We start from the raw sequence: 14,684 nt of genomic DNA on the forward strand, positions 1-14,684 counted from the left end.
CGTATATTTTTGCTTGCTTCCAGAAAAGCACCTACATCAGCTATGCTGTAATCCTTGCTTTTCTCACCCAATAACTGGGAATCCCCAGAGAGCCAAAACTATCTTTTTAATCTCTTATTTCTTCATCACCTAGTACCATTTGGTGCTCAATCAACGTTTACTGAGCGGAAGAAAACGGAAATAAGACATTTTCCTCAAGGAGCAGAAATCATTATGTGTATTTGGTTGAAACAAATAACAAAAATAAAGAGAACCAATGAAGACTGAAGTAAACCACATCACGATTACATAAATGTAAAGATCTGGTTGCTTGTGTCCTTTTTATAATACATACTACGCTCTTTGCTAATTAACACTGGAGGACTCTTTCTGGTCGATAAAATATTTGGATAATTAAGTATGCTTTCGTTTTATGTCCCGGTATCAAAGATGTCCATTTATTCAAAACAAAGGGAGTGAACATAAAACATAAAAAAAAAAAAGGCCTGTGGCTCCTCCTCCCAGACACCCCCCTCCAACAGTGATGAATAGGAGGGACTGTCTCCCTCCCCCATCCCTCGGAGACTAGCCTTGCAGTGTTTTAGACTGTTTTGAAATTCTGTTCTTTAGAAAAGATTTTTTTTCTTCTTAATATCAAACAAAGAACTGCTGCTATTCCGTTGGGCTGGCGCAGCAGGGGCCGGTGAAATGCAGGCTGACGACGGCACGCCAGGGGCTGCGCTCGCCCCGGTCGGCGACGCGCACACACCTTGAGTGACAGCGACCTCTTCTCTACAGGTTTTCCCCGCGGGAGCGTGGCCCTAGCGGGCGTTCGGTTTTCTTTCGAAATCGCCGAGGGGGCTGGCCGGGCGCAACGATCCCGACCCCGGGACTCCAGCCCCGGCCGTGCGCGTCGCCGCGGACAAGCTCTGCGGGCCACGGGGAAGGTGCGAGGAGGCTGTGAGCCGCTGGGCGCTCCCGCGAGCCCGCTCCTCTCCGTCGGGAGCAGGGCAAAGGCGCCAGGAGCAGGGCAGAGGCACCGCGCCCACCGCCTCTGCGGCCGCCTGATGTGCGAGCAGCCCGCGACGAGGCAGTGCACGCTCAGACGCCCCGCTCCTCCCGCCAGCGCGCGGCCTCGCTCCTCCTAGAGGACGCTCTCTGCGCGGGCCCCCGGAGGAGGCGGCGGAGGGGAGAGCTGCAGCGCCGGGACAGGAGGTTTGTCCCCGCCCGCGCGCCGTACCGCGGCGGAGATGGGCGAGACCATGTCAAAGAGGCTGAAGCTCCACCTGGGAGGAGAGGCAGAAATGGAGGAACGGGCGTTCGCCAACCCCTTCCCGGACTACGAGGCCGCCGCCGGGGTGCTGCTCGCCGCCGGAGCGGCCGAAGAGACAGGCTGTGTTCGTCCCCCGGCCACCACGGATGAGCCCGGCCTCCCTTTTCATCAGGACGGGAAGGTGAGTCGGCGGCCTGGTCGCAGAGGCGCCGGAGGGGGATCGCGGCGGTGGTAGCGTCCACCCTCCGCCAGGCGTGACGTCACAGGCGCGCGCCGGGCTTGGGAGGGCCTCGGGCGGTAGGGCGCGGGATGATAGCGGCTGGTCTCTGTCTCCGGGCCTTCCCGACGAGCGGCGGTTAGGGTCCGTGGGCTTCAGCTGCATGAGCCACGTTCCAGCAGTTCGGCCCTCCTGGCCCCAACGCGCCTTTGAAATATGCGGACAGTGCGCTTTCCTTCTTGGCCCGAGCGGCGCTTGGCGATGCGGGCTTGTGCACCCGTGAGGCCCGCGGACACCTCCCGCCCCTGCGGGGTGGAGCGCTCCGCCGGCTACCTGCTCCTCAGAAGTGGCCTGGAGGCTGGATTTCCTTGGCCATATCTGGTCCCTGGGCTCCCGCCGACAGAGAAGCATTGTCCGTGTAGATTTATTACTGTCTGTGTGCCCAGGAATGGGAAGCGGGTGTAAGGGGAGGCCAAACTTGAGTTTCCTAGTGTCGCGAGGTGGGTCAGAGCGTTACATTGACATAAAACAGATTAACAACAGAAAAACATCTCTTGAATATGTTTTACGTGAAAAAGACACAAAGAAATGGCAGAACCCAAATACTTTTATGCTAGGCAGAACCAAGAGCGGCAGCTGTGGGAGAGTAAAGTGTGCGGGGAGGCTAATGGAAGATGGAACTGCTTGAACCACGTCTAGGTAGAAATCTCCGCTTTGCTTGGCTCTGGTGCCGAGTGTTTCTTTGTTCCTGGCGTAGGGAGGCCATCTTTTACAGGAGTTTTATCTTGTTTCAGGAAGAAAAGGGGGCAGTTTAGAGCACTCTTCTGTTTTTCAAGTGCTTTTAGTTTAAAATAATCCTTATGCCAGAGACATATTTTTGGGATGGCATACCCTGTCACCCTTCACGGTCTATCTGAACAGAATCTAACGTGGGAGGCAAAAAATGGGAATAAAATAGAAGATTGAATATCAGCACAACTGTTTTCATGTTTGGTAAAACCGTACCTATACCAGGTTTTCTTTTTCCACTGAGATACGTGTTCCAATGTCCACTTCACCTCCTTGGATCTCCATGTATTTCATATTTGGCTAAAACTAAGAAGGTAATTTTGAAAGAGCCATTGGTCTGAATATGGAATCTAAGGCAAGTGACTTCTGTAAACCTCTTTCTTCTTGAATGTGGTTAAAAACTCGAAACAGGCCGGGCGCGGTGGCTCACGCCAGTAATCCCAGCGCTTTGGGAGGCCGAAGCGGGCTGATTGCTTGAGCCCAGCAGTTCGAGACCAGCCTGGCCAACATGGCAAAACACTGTCTCTACAAAAAAAAAAAAAAATACAAAAATTAGCCGAGCGTGGTGGCCGAGGTATGAGAATCGCTTGAGCCTCGGAGGTCGAGGTTGCAGTGAGTGGAGATTGCGCCATTGCACTCCAGCCTGGGCGACAGAGCTAGACGCAGTCTCAAAAACCAAAAGCAGGCAAACCTGTGGGAACAAGTCCTAACTGATGGGGATGTGTCTTAATTAGATGAAGCATATAAATTGCCTAGCAAACTGCCTGATGTGGTACCTTAAGAAAGGCCTCAATAAATGTTAATCTCTTCCCCTTGATGATTTAAGTTACACGGTTTAGAATTCATATTCAGTATTGGTTTTTCTCTAGATTTCTTGTATTTTTACATACAAATATGTGTTTCATTTGTGACTTAGTGTTTCATTTTTTAATAACAAAAATAAAAATCTGGCAAGCATTGGAAAAACTGCATCATTCATTCTTATTACCAGTGGCCATCTCAGTACTATCCTTGGAGTAGGTAGGTTACAGCAATGCTTAGTGAAAGATGAATGAAATGAACTCTTGACATGAGAATAATAAAAATAATGTTAGAGACATGGGAAGCAGGTGAGTTTCATTTGCAACCTCACAGGAGATAAACACTAATTCAACTCAAAGTTTTGAAATTGCGTATTTTTCTTTTCACCCTTTGTATATGGATAAATGCGATTTTTGACCTCAGCTCTATACCTGATTTATGTTGAAAAGAAAATTAGACTACAAGTAACTAATGGGGCTTGTGATATCTCTGCAATGAAATGTAAGTTGGGGTGGGGACCTATGCCAGTGGTTGTGAGTATATGCTAAAGAAAGAAATGGACATCATATTATTCTTGAATATGAAAATGAGAGCACGTTGAAGGGAGAGATGGATAGTGATTTTAAAAGGTGGAAAGATTGCTTCTTGGTTATTGGAAAGTCATCAGATAAAGTGAATATGAGTTGAACACTGTCCTCCCTATTAATATTTTTTATGATTGACATTAAATTTTTGGTTTTAAAAATCTGTTAAGAATGCAATTTGAGGATATCACACTATGCACTGTTTTTGATAGACATGAAATTTCATGAAAATGAGGGTGTTATGGGTTGAATTGTGTCCCCCACCAGAAAAAAAGGTATTGAAGGTTGAAGTCCTAACCCATTGGAACCTCAGAATGTGACATTTGGAAATAAGGTCATGGCAGATGTAATTAGTTAAGATGATGTCATACTGGAATATGATGGGCCCCTAATCCAATATGACTGGTGTTCTTATATGAAGAGAAGAGAAGCAGGTATGATGGCTCATGCCTGTAATACCAGCACTTTGGGAGGTTGAGGCAGGAGGATCACTTGAGGGCAGGAGTTCAAGACTAGCCTGGGCAACATAGTGAGACCCTGTCTCTTTTTTAAAAAGAATTGTAAAAGAGAAGAAAGAGACATAGGGAGAAAGAAGATGGCCATGTGATGATGGAGGCAGAGATTGGAATTGCCAGCCAACACCAGAAACTAGGAGAGGCAAGGTAGGATTCTCTGTAAGTTTGACAGAGAGCATGGCCCTGTTGATACGTTGATTTTGGAGCTGTAGGCTCCAGAACTATGAGAAAATAAATTTATGTGGTTTTAAGCCACCCAGTTTGTTGAACTTTGTGGTATCCCTAGGATAACTTGTTAATTTGTAAGTTAAGCATTGAATAATTTTCTCTCCATGATGTTACCGAGTAATGATTGCAAAAATCTACCAACACAATAACATTTTATTACTAAGTATTCTTTAAGTCATTCACTCTATCTCATTTTAGTTTGGCTGCCTAGGTGTGTGGTGTGATCAGTCAATAAAATTAGCCTCTGATTCTAAAACCACTCAAGTCGGCTTCTCTGAGCCATATTTCCATAAATTGGTATTTATAACATTCTTTACAATATTGGGCCAATATTATGAAAAGCAGTGAACCAGTGTAGTAGCAGTTGTTTTTAATTATGGAAAACTGACGCAGACACTCTTAGTTACTCATCTAACAGCCATTTCCTCCTTTTTAGTTGATTTTGTTGTGGCCGTGGACTTAAGGGGAATTGAGCCCAGCTCTAGGAGCTGAATCATGATTAATGTCTTTGACCAGCAGCAGCAGCAGCTTCAACTGATGTTCAAGTCCAACCAGGAGATGGATACCATGCAGAGTTTAATAGGGAAAGTTTAACTTAAAGAATTGTTACGAACTGTGAGACTGGAGTAACGAGAGATTGTCTCATGAGAAGGAAAGAGAACTCTGAAGAGTACAGGAATAGCAGACAGAAGGAGCAGCCCCACCCCTAGGGCTGAGAGGGCACTCGAGTAAAGGCCCCTGTGATTAGCTCTGTTGCTGTGTAATAATTATCCCAACACTTAGCATCTTTATAAACACTTATGATCTCATGCAGTGTCTGAGAGTCAGGAATCCAGCTGCAGGTTAGCTGGGTGGTTCTGGCTCACGGTCTCTGGAGAAGCTGCACTCAAGCTCTGAACCAGGGCTGCTGTCATTTTGAGGCTTAACTGTGAGAGAGAATCTGCTCCAAGCTCATTCACATGGTGGTTAGTTGGCCTTGCTAGGTGTTTTCTGGAGGCTTCAGTGTCTAACCACATGGGCTGCTCCTTAGGGCTGCCTCATGACATAGTGGCTGTCTTCCCTGAGACTGAGTGATCAAAGAGAAAAGTATGCAAGAGCACCCAAGATGGAAGCTGCAGTCATTGTATTTATTATGTAATCTCAGAAGTGACATACCATCACGCCTGCCATATTGTATTCTATTAGAAGCAAGACAGTAAATCCAGCCCACACTCAAGTGGAGGGGTTATACAGGAGCATAAATACCATGAACTGTAGAGTCCTCAGCCAGGGCTGAAATCTTGAACTTGTCAGAGAGGTCATTGCCATACCTCATTGGTTGGCAGAGAAATTGCTGTGATACTGCACCATTGCTAGGTGTAGCCTCCAGAACCCTGCAATGAGTATTACAGTAAGTGACAATATGTAAAGAATATCTTGGGGGCACAAGAGAAGAAAGAAGACATGTTAATTCTGCCCATTTGCATCAGGGAAGGCTTTTTAGACTAAAATGATACTTGCATGGTCCTTGAAAGATTAAGTGGGGGTTTTCCAGGCTCAGTTAGGGAACTCCATGAGCAAGGACTTAAGGGATACCACATTATGAGAATATCAAGAAGTACGGCATGACTGGAGAAGAGGGAGCGTGAATGGCACTGGAGGGTATTGAGGCCGAAGACGGTGATTGGAGTTGTTGCTGAAGGACTTGATGGATTGGAAGGATTCTTTTAAAATGAAATTTAAAACTGTATATTTAAGGTATACCACATGATGTTATGTGATACATATAGGTAGTGAAATGGTTTCTATAGAGAGGCAAATTAATATATTCCCAATGTCACATAATTACCCACTGTTTTTTCTGTGGCCAGAGCTGCTGAAATCTATTCACTTAGCGTGAATCCCACATCCAGTGCATTTTTATTACCTGTAGTTTTCATGTTGTGCATTAGAGCTCTAGACTTGTTTGTCCTGCATATCTGCCATTTTGTATCCTCTGACCATTTCCTCTCCTTCCTCCAACCCACTGCCTCCGGTAATAACTCTTTTGTTCTCTATCTCTGTATAGTTTTGGGTTTTGTTTTGTTTTTTTTCGAGACAGGGTCTCACTCTGTTGTAGGCTGGAATGCAGTGGCATGATTGTGGCTCCCTCCCGAGCTCAAATTATCCTCCCACCACAGCTGCCTGAATAGCTGGGACCACAGGCAGGTACCACCATGCCCAACTAGTTTTTGTATTTTTTGTAGAGACAGGGTTTTACCATGTTGCCCAGGCTGGTCTCAAACTTCTGGGCTCAAGGAATTTTTCCCAGCTCATATGCTGCTGTTTCATTTTAAGAATTGTTTCCTTTGCTGTGCAGAAGCTTTTTAATTTGATATAGTAATATTTGTTTATTTCTGCTTTTGTGCCATGAGCTTTTGGTGTCATACCAAAAAATTATTGCTATGGCCGGTGTCCAGGAGCTTTTCCCCATGTTCTCTTCTAGGAGTTTTATAGTTTCTGGTCAATCCAAAGGACTTTACAACTTTTTCCACAGAAAAAAATCAGGAAAACTTGTCTATAATTTGATAAAATCTTAAGCTATTGGAAATGCTTCAGTTTATAATTATTTAATTTTCCATATTTTTGTTTTGAAGCTTTAAAATTTGTTTAACCTCATAATATATCGTGGAAGCATAAGGAAATCAGTACTACCCTAATACCCAGAGAAATGTAATTTTTTTCTCTTTATTTAAAATGAACTAAATTGTGTGTGTGTGTGTGTCAGGTGGAAGGTGGGGGAATATACTCTACAACTTCTCAAAGTGAGGTTTGTGGACCTAAATCATAAGCAGTTCCTCAAAGATTGTTAGAAATGCAGATCCCACTCCAAACCCAAGGAACCACAGTCTGCATTTTAACAAGATCCTCATGCCAGAGTACTCATAAATTTGAGAAGCATTGAGGAAAACTGTTCTACATGTAGCTTTATTAAATTTTCTTTTAATATGAACTTAATTAACCTCCAGCCAGTTTTCAGTTCCTGATGTGGAAAGATATTGATGTGGAAGGGTAATGGTAAGATTATGGAGAGGGAACTAAGAAGATATTATACATGAGCATTTTCCATCTTTTGGAAATAAATTGTAGCATAGAGCAGGTAACAGTTTTAATAGTCTTGTGTTTGACTCCTACTTTTCTGCCATTTATGACTTGTAGACTTTGAGCAAGTTATTTAACCACACACTGAACCTTGGTTTTCTTACCTCATCAACTTGATGTAAATGGTTAAATTGAAAGGCTAACTGAGGTTCTTAATATAACATAGCTGTAATATAACGTATTTGCTAAAGCTTTTAATAATGTAGATGTAATATAACCACCCCCTCCTCACTGGGTTGTTATAATGGCTGATTAGGTTAATACATTTAAAACATTCAGAACGGTGCTGAGTACAGTTAGTACCTAGGTACACATAGTTACTGATATAGATGAATAGTAAGAGTTCCGTTAATGATAGCTATTAACATTATTATAGACATAGCTTATTTGTATTAGAGTATAAAATGTGATAATGAAAAATTTGTTTACATTTTATATTTTCAGTGGAATGCAGAAAAAAAACTACTTTTTTTGCTCTTTAAAGAAATGCTTATTGTCTCCCTTTTTTCCTAAGGAAAATATGGTTAGATGTACAATATTTATATGGCTGTATCCTCAGATTGCCAATAGTTTCCAGATTTCTGAATTCCATACACATACATTCTTCCTCTCATCATCTCTGAAAGGGCATGGAACTCCTGTTGATGGTGGTGAGATGATAAGGAATAACCAAACACTTGGAAATATGGAGGTTGGGAATTCTACCCACAGTAGAACCTACCAGCTCATGCTGTGCACCTTTGGGCCTCAGCAAGATTGAAAATTGCCGTCTATCATAGCCTGGGTCTCCAGATTCGTAAGTTTATGCTTGAAACTTCAAACAGGAGCTCCGAACACTTAATTCATGATTACCAAGGGCTTACTGTAATTCATTTCTATTTCTTTTTCCCACTTTACTCCTTTCTGAGAACAGGAATTTTTTTTTGAACATACTTGAGTTATTATTTTTTAATTTTTTAAATATTTATTTATTTATTTATTTGAGACAGGGTCTCATTCTGTTTCCCAGACTGGACCGCACTGGCACAATCATAGCTCACTGCAGCCTTGACCTCCCAGGCTCAAGAGATCCTCCCACCTCAGCCTCCCAAGTAGCTGGGACTGCAGGTGTATTCCACCACACCCAGCTAATTTTTAAATTTTTTTTTTGTAGAGATGGGGTCCTGCCATGTTGCCCAGGCTAGTCCTGAATTCCTGGGCCCAAGCAATTCTCCTGTCCTGCCTCAGCTTCCCAAAGTGTTGGGATTACAGGTCCAAGCCATTGCACCCAGGGAGTTATTTTTAAACATCCTCACTGCTTGATATTGAAATAAGAACGCAGTAAGTAGTAAATGTTTGTTGACTGAATAAATCTATGGAAATTTAAAAAAATTTTTTATGAGAGGCATTTTTTGCATTTTATTTAATGATATAATTTTGTATTTTAAAACTATTCTGTATCTAGAATGTTACATCTTGGACTCTTAGATGACATTCCAGGCTACTGTAAGTCAAGAACTATGTAATATGCTTTGGGAGTTCTGGGTGAGGAGTGTGCTTTGTAAGGGCAACTAGCAATTGGCTAGGGTCAGACTAGGTTTTGAGCAAATTTTGCTTGAATAGAATTGGATATAACAAACTGAGTTTCTTTTTCAGAAAATGTTCCTGTCTTTTATAGATTTTAGTTAGTACCATGCAGCAATTGTTTAATCAAAATGAAACCTAACTTTTCACTGAGAGCTTTCCATAATTAAAGATAATTTGACCACAAAATCCTACTATCTCCATGGGTTCCTTGTCTCTTGAACTGTAATTAGGTATGTTTTGAGCCCTTGTTTGCAGTTTATTAATACATTGTCACTTAACAGTTTGTCCTTGGTTCTTTATTGCAAGTGTAAACTTCCTTGTGGTTATGCCATATATCCCCTACGAAGCATACATAGCACATGAATTTTTATGATACACATCAAAATTGGATTGAGGTGTGTGTGCTTAGGATATGTAATCTAGAATATTTTCTGTTATATTACTGAGTTTGAAATAAGAAAACAGAAGCAGACCAGATTATGTAAATCTATGACTATTTTTAGCAGAATGAACTATTTTCAAACACCTCTGCAAAATAGCGTTATCTTGATAGAGTCAGTTTAGGTAAGGACCTGTTTACTGAAAATACCACTAGTGAAGGTAGATGTTTTCACTACCATCTAATTCTTTACTGTCAGAAGATATAGCTTCCCCACCCCTGCCTGCTTTTCCCATGTAGTAATTAGCTTTGAGGTAAGGATTGGGGGACTTTTGTTTTATTCATTTTGTTTGCAAAATGGAACAAAGCAAGCCCACACTCTTGCTAGGTATGTAACATCACATCACATCTTCATGTGTCTAACATTACAAGTGATAATTAGCCTAGGAGAGCTGTATTAGGAAATGCACTTCTCCAACCCATACCCCTCAGCAGAAGGGTTTGTTAAAATCTTTCCTAAGAAAAGAATTACTTTATGGTATACAGTTTGCAAAGTTTGCACATCATCACATATGTAAAATGTGAGTCAAAAAGCTATTTTTATCATCTTTAAAATGTAGGCAAGTTATTTTCTCTTAGCTTCAGTTTCTGCATGTGTACCATGATGATAATGCTGTTTTAGGATTATCAAGAGGATTAAGTTAGATTAAGTGTCTCAAATACCCCATTTATTAGGAGTGTAGTAGATGATTTTATTAAGCTCTCCTGGTGCATTTCAAGTATTATTCATACCTAAATGTTCAATTTATGCATAACTATTCAAAGCGTAACTTTTTCTTTTTAGGAGCTATTTATTATGTGCATGTTGAACACTTGTTTTTAGACTTTTCCCTCTCCTCTATTTGTAGTTAAGATCATCATAATTTTTTACAAGTTAATTGTCAATCTTTTTAAAGTTTTCTGTATTTTTATGTATAGCAGTTGTATTTCCTCAAACTAGCACTAAATTTATCATAAAAAATACAGAAGAACACAAGTATTTTAGAAAGAGAATGATTGCATATTCCGTAGTTTTCAGATGGAATGACTTGTTTCCTCAGGAATGCCCATGGCATTCTCCTAAATGCATTTTAAATACCATCTGTGTCCTTCAGCACAGAGTGCCCCCCTGCTTTTCACACAGCGAGCTCCTGTCTTTCTCTGAGACGCCTGTGAGAGGCTTCTTCCCCCAGGGTCTTCCTCAGAGTTGCCCAGGCAGACTCTGTTGCTTGGCCATTCCAAAGCCACTTTCTGAAGGATTAGCTAAGAAAGTTGTATTCTTTTTCCATTGTTGCCATAAATACCACCAATTCTGCAGTTTAAAGCAGCACCTATTTATTTATCATCTTTAAAATGAAGTCAGAAGTCCAGGTACAGTCTGGCTCTGCTGGCTCCTCTGCTTAGAATTTCATAAGGCCAAAGTCAAAGCATCTTCAAGGCTGCCTTCTCTCCTGGAGGCCCTGAGGGTGAATCTGTTTCCCAGCTCATTGAAGCTGTTGGCCAAATCCAGTTCACTGTGGCTGCTGGAGTGTTCCCCACTTCCCTGCTGGCTGGCCTTAGCTCCTCAATGCCACCTGAGCCCTGCCCATGCTTTCCACATGGTCCTTCCAGCACCCGCAGATCAAGTCACTCTCACACTTCACATCTCTGATTTCACCTTCTGCCCTATATTTCTGACTTCAATAGGAGAAGTTTCTCTCCTTTTATGGGCTCATGGGATTAGATGGGCCCCGCTTGGATAATCCAGCATCCTCTCCCTATTTTGTGGTCTGTGACCTGTTTCAGGTTCCAGGACATCTTTGGGGGCCATTCTGCCTACCATAAAGGTTTCTAGTGCTTGTAGTCTGGAGTGGCTGCCTGGGTTTAAACTCCAGTCTGCCCCTTACTGTTGATATCACTTTTGGTAAGTTACTTTACCTCTCTCCTGTGCTTCATAGTTCTCATTTGTAAAATGGGGGTAATAGTTGTAGCTTTACCGTAGAGTTTTTATGATAGTAGTGAAGGGCAGCAACAGTCTTAGACAGAGTCAGTGCATTCCTTTCATGGGGCTCAGGATCCACCAGACTCCACATGGACAGCCCTGCAAAGCAAGCTCCTCAGCTTTTAGCCCATTGAGGAGCAAGCTTTCAGGGCCTTCTAGTCCACACATTGCCCCACTGACGGTACTCCCTCATCAAAGAAAGGGTCTCCTAGGTCCACCAGGAAGCCCCCTAACGGGCTCACCGTGGTCATCGATGCCTTTCCATCCCCTCTCCACCCTTCTGAATGCCCCAGCTACACACTTGCCTGCCTCTGTGAGTGGGCATCTGATAACAATCCCAGTAAACTCCTGAATGCCTTCCACAAGGGTGAAGTAAGATTGTCTTCGGATATCAGTCTACATACATTTATATATTTTCTTGAATATACCATATTTGATATTGCTAGTCAGGCATTTATTATATGCAATCATAATTATTTTTACGTTTGTCTCATAAGACCAGGAACATTTTGGGGAGTACCCAGTCTTATTCAGCTTTGTGTCCCAATAACAGTGCCTGGCACATGGAAAGCATTATTTGTTTTTCAAAAGAATAACTAATATTATACTCAAGATTTGCTAATCATCTACATTTTATTTCTTTCTTCCTCACCTATTTCAAAGGTATCTGAAAGTTACAAAAATATATATAGTGCTATTTTATCATATATGAAGTTGTTAATATGCCAATTATATTATGTTTGCTATGCTTCATGCCAAGATAAAGAAATTTCATCCTTTATCTTCAGTAACAGTTGTTAGAGTGTTGATTATATCATCTAAAATATTTGTAAAATTGTAAACATTTATAAAATCTACCCTTTATTTTTTCCATATGCAATATGAAATGTAGAAACATTTATAAAATCTACCCTTTATTTTTCCCATATGCAATATGAAATGTAGCTTATGAACATACTGAACCCATAGCTTCTCTAAAATCTAGAGTTGAGGCAGAGAGGTACAGAATACGTGTATATGTTCTAGCAAATGACAAATTAGGAAATAAATTATTCCCCTCAATTATCCGTGATGTACATGGAAAAAATATCACGAATAAAAAGGAATTTAATTTCTTGAAACGTTTTTCAAGAATATAACTGGTGTAATTTGTATGCTTCAGTATCACCCAGTGTCTGTCTGCCATCTGTTTATCTTTTTCTTCTTCTTTCTGTCTCCTTCCCCTATTCCCCCTTCCCCCTCCTCTTCTGTCTCTTCTTCCCAACCTCCCATCCCCAGGAAAAAGCTTTTTTATTTGATTCTAAGATTTATTACCATGAAAACATTGTGAGGAAGAGAAATAAATCTTGCCATAAATGTGCCTTGTGTATCATTTGGAATAATAGATGCAGTGACACCTCACAAGGGGTTTTACAACCAGTGATTAATATCTACTCCAATATATTTCTGCTTTATAATACATTTGGGCATTCTTGTTTGGGAAAATTGCCTACTCACCATGTAGGAAAAGAACATTTTCTTCCCGATTGCAATGTAATTGCTAAAAATCAATCTCAGAATCAAGAGATAAAACCTCCAAAATTCTTTAACTGCTCCTGCTGTTTCTGGGCTATGTGGCAGGTACATATTTCTATTCATATAGTATGACTGAGTGAAGGCTGTAAGTCCTGAACATCCAAAGGTAAAATGTAAATATAGAATCAAGCAAAAAATTTTGCAATAAGCAGAGAATGCATAGCCCAGGAACTTTAGAAGTAGACAGTCTAGTCAGAGTTTCAAGAGCTTTATCTCTGAATTGTCATAAGACCTCAAGTAAGCCTTGGTTTTCTTACCTAAAAAACTGAATGATGTGACGATTAATTGAAATATGTAAAGCACTTAGTGCCAGGTACATAGTAAGTGCTCAGTAATTGTTAGTTATCTTTATAATACCATTATTGCCAGGTGCAGTGGCTCATGCCTATAACCCTAGCACTTTAGGAGGCTGAGGTGGGTGGATCACTTGAGGCCAGGAGTTCAAGACCATTCTGGCCAACATGGGGAAACCCTGTCTCTACTAAAAATACAAAAATTAGCCGGGCATGGTGGCGCATGCCTATAATCCTAGCTACTCGGGAGGCTGAGGCATGAGAATCATTTGAACCCAGGAGGTAGGAGGTTGCAGTGAGCTGAGATCACACCACTGCACTCTAGTCTGGGCGACAGAGTGAGACTCAGTCTCAAAAAAAAAAAAAAAAGGAAAAAGTGTGTGTGCATATATATATGTACATGTATATATGTATATGCGTATATATATGTATACGTGTGTGTGTGTGTGTGTGTATGTAAATAAAATAGCATTATTTAGTGAGACAAACCAGTTAAAATTTCTCCTGGTACAGTAATCTCCATCAAATGTAAATAGAATCACAGCATAATAAATTTTCTTTGTACATGAGAATTTGGTTCCAGTATAAACAAATTAGAATCCTCTTTTATGAGAAATAGGAAAAGGGGAACCAGAAAAAGTACCTTATGGCAAAGGGCAGAGAAATGAAAGGTTTTTGCAATTAAATTCTGGCAAATATTAAAGGGAACTGGAGGAAGCAATCGCAAGTCTTAAAAATATACTCCAGTAGGCTGGGCGCGGTGACTCACGCCTGTAATCCCAGGACTTTGGGAGGCCGAGGCAGGCGGATCACGAGGTCAGGAGATCGAGACCATCCTGGCTAACACGGTGAAACCCTGTCTCTACTAAAAATACAAAAAATTAGCCGGCCTGGTGGCAGGCGCCTGTAGTCCCAGCTACTTGGGAAGCTGAGGCAGGAGAATGGTGTGAACCCGGGAGGCGGAGCTTGCAGTGAACCAAGATCACGCCACTGCACTCCAGCCTGGGCGACAGAGCGAGACTATGTCTTAAAAAACACAAAACAAAACAAAACTCCAGTATCATTTATGAGGAATGAAGGGTTAGCATATGCTTTGGAATTAGGTTACCATGATAGAGCTAAGACTGCATGTGAGTGTGCATTAGGCCTGGAAAACTCAACTTACACCTACTTTAATCAGCAGGCAGAAGGGGAGAAAAATTAGGGAAGTTCTTTCTTTTTTATCATGAAAAATAAGAACCTCCCAGAACCTCCTAGAAGACTTTCATTTAGGTCTCATGGGTCAGAACTGTGTCATGTGGCCACCCTTGTGCATAATGGGGCCTGGAAAATCAAGTGTCTCTTC

The 14,684-nt window shown here is 41.7% G+C and overlaps 1 protein-coding gene across 2 annotated transcripts in view; it reads left to right on the top strand.

Annotated features, from left to right (window-relative positions):
- Positions 1-202: 202 nt before the first annotated feature.
- Positions 203-14,684, top strand: part of LANCL2 (LanC like glutathione S-transferase 2) — a 66,544-nt gene continuing 52,062 nt past the window's right edge. Inside the window, exon 1 of one of the 2 annotated variants that reach the window (XM_004045467.5) lies at positions 203-1,433. In XM_004045467.5, the coding sequence (XP_004045515.1) occupies positions 1,230-1,433 (204 nt within the window). In that variant the 5' untranslated portion in view covers positions 203-1,229. Of the gene's footprint in view, positions 1,434-4,259; positions 4,306-14,684 lie in introns of those variants that run through there. The other variant, XM_063708109.1, reaches the window with a different exon arrangement.

Source organism: Gorilla gorilla, chromosome 6, assembly GCF_029281585.2.
Source record: "Gorilla gorilla gorilla isolate KB3781 chromosome 6, NHGRI_mGorGor1-v2.1_pri, whole genome shotgun sequence".
NCBI classification, from domain to species: Eukaryota; Metazoa; Chordata; class Mammalia; order Primates; family Hominidae; genus Gorilla; species Gorilla gorilla.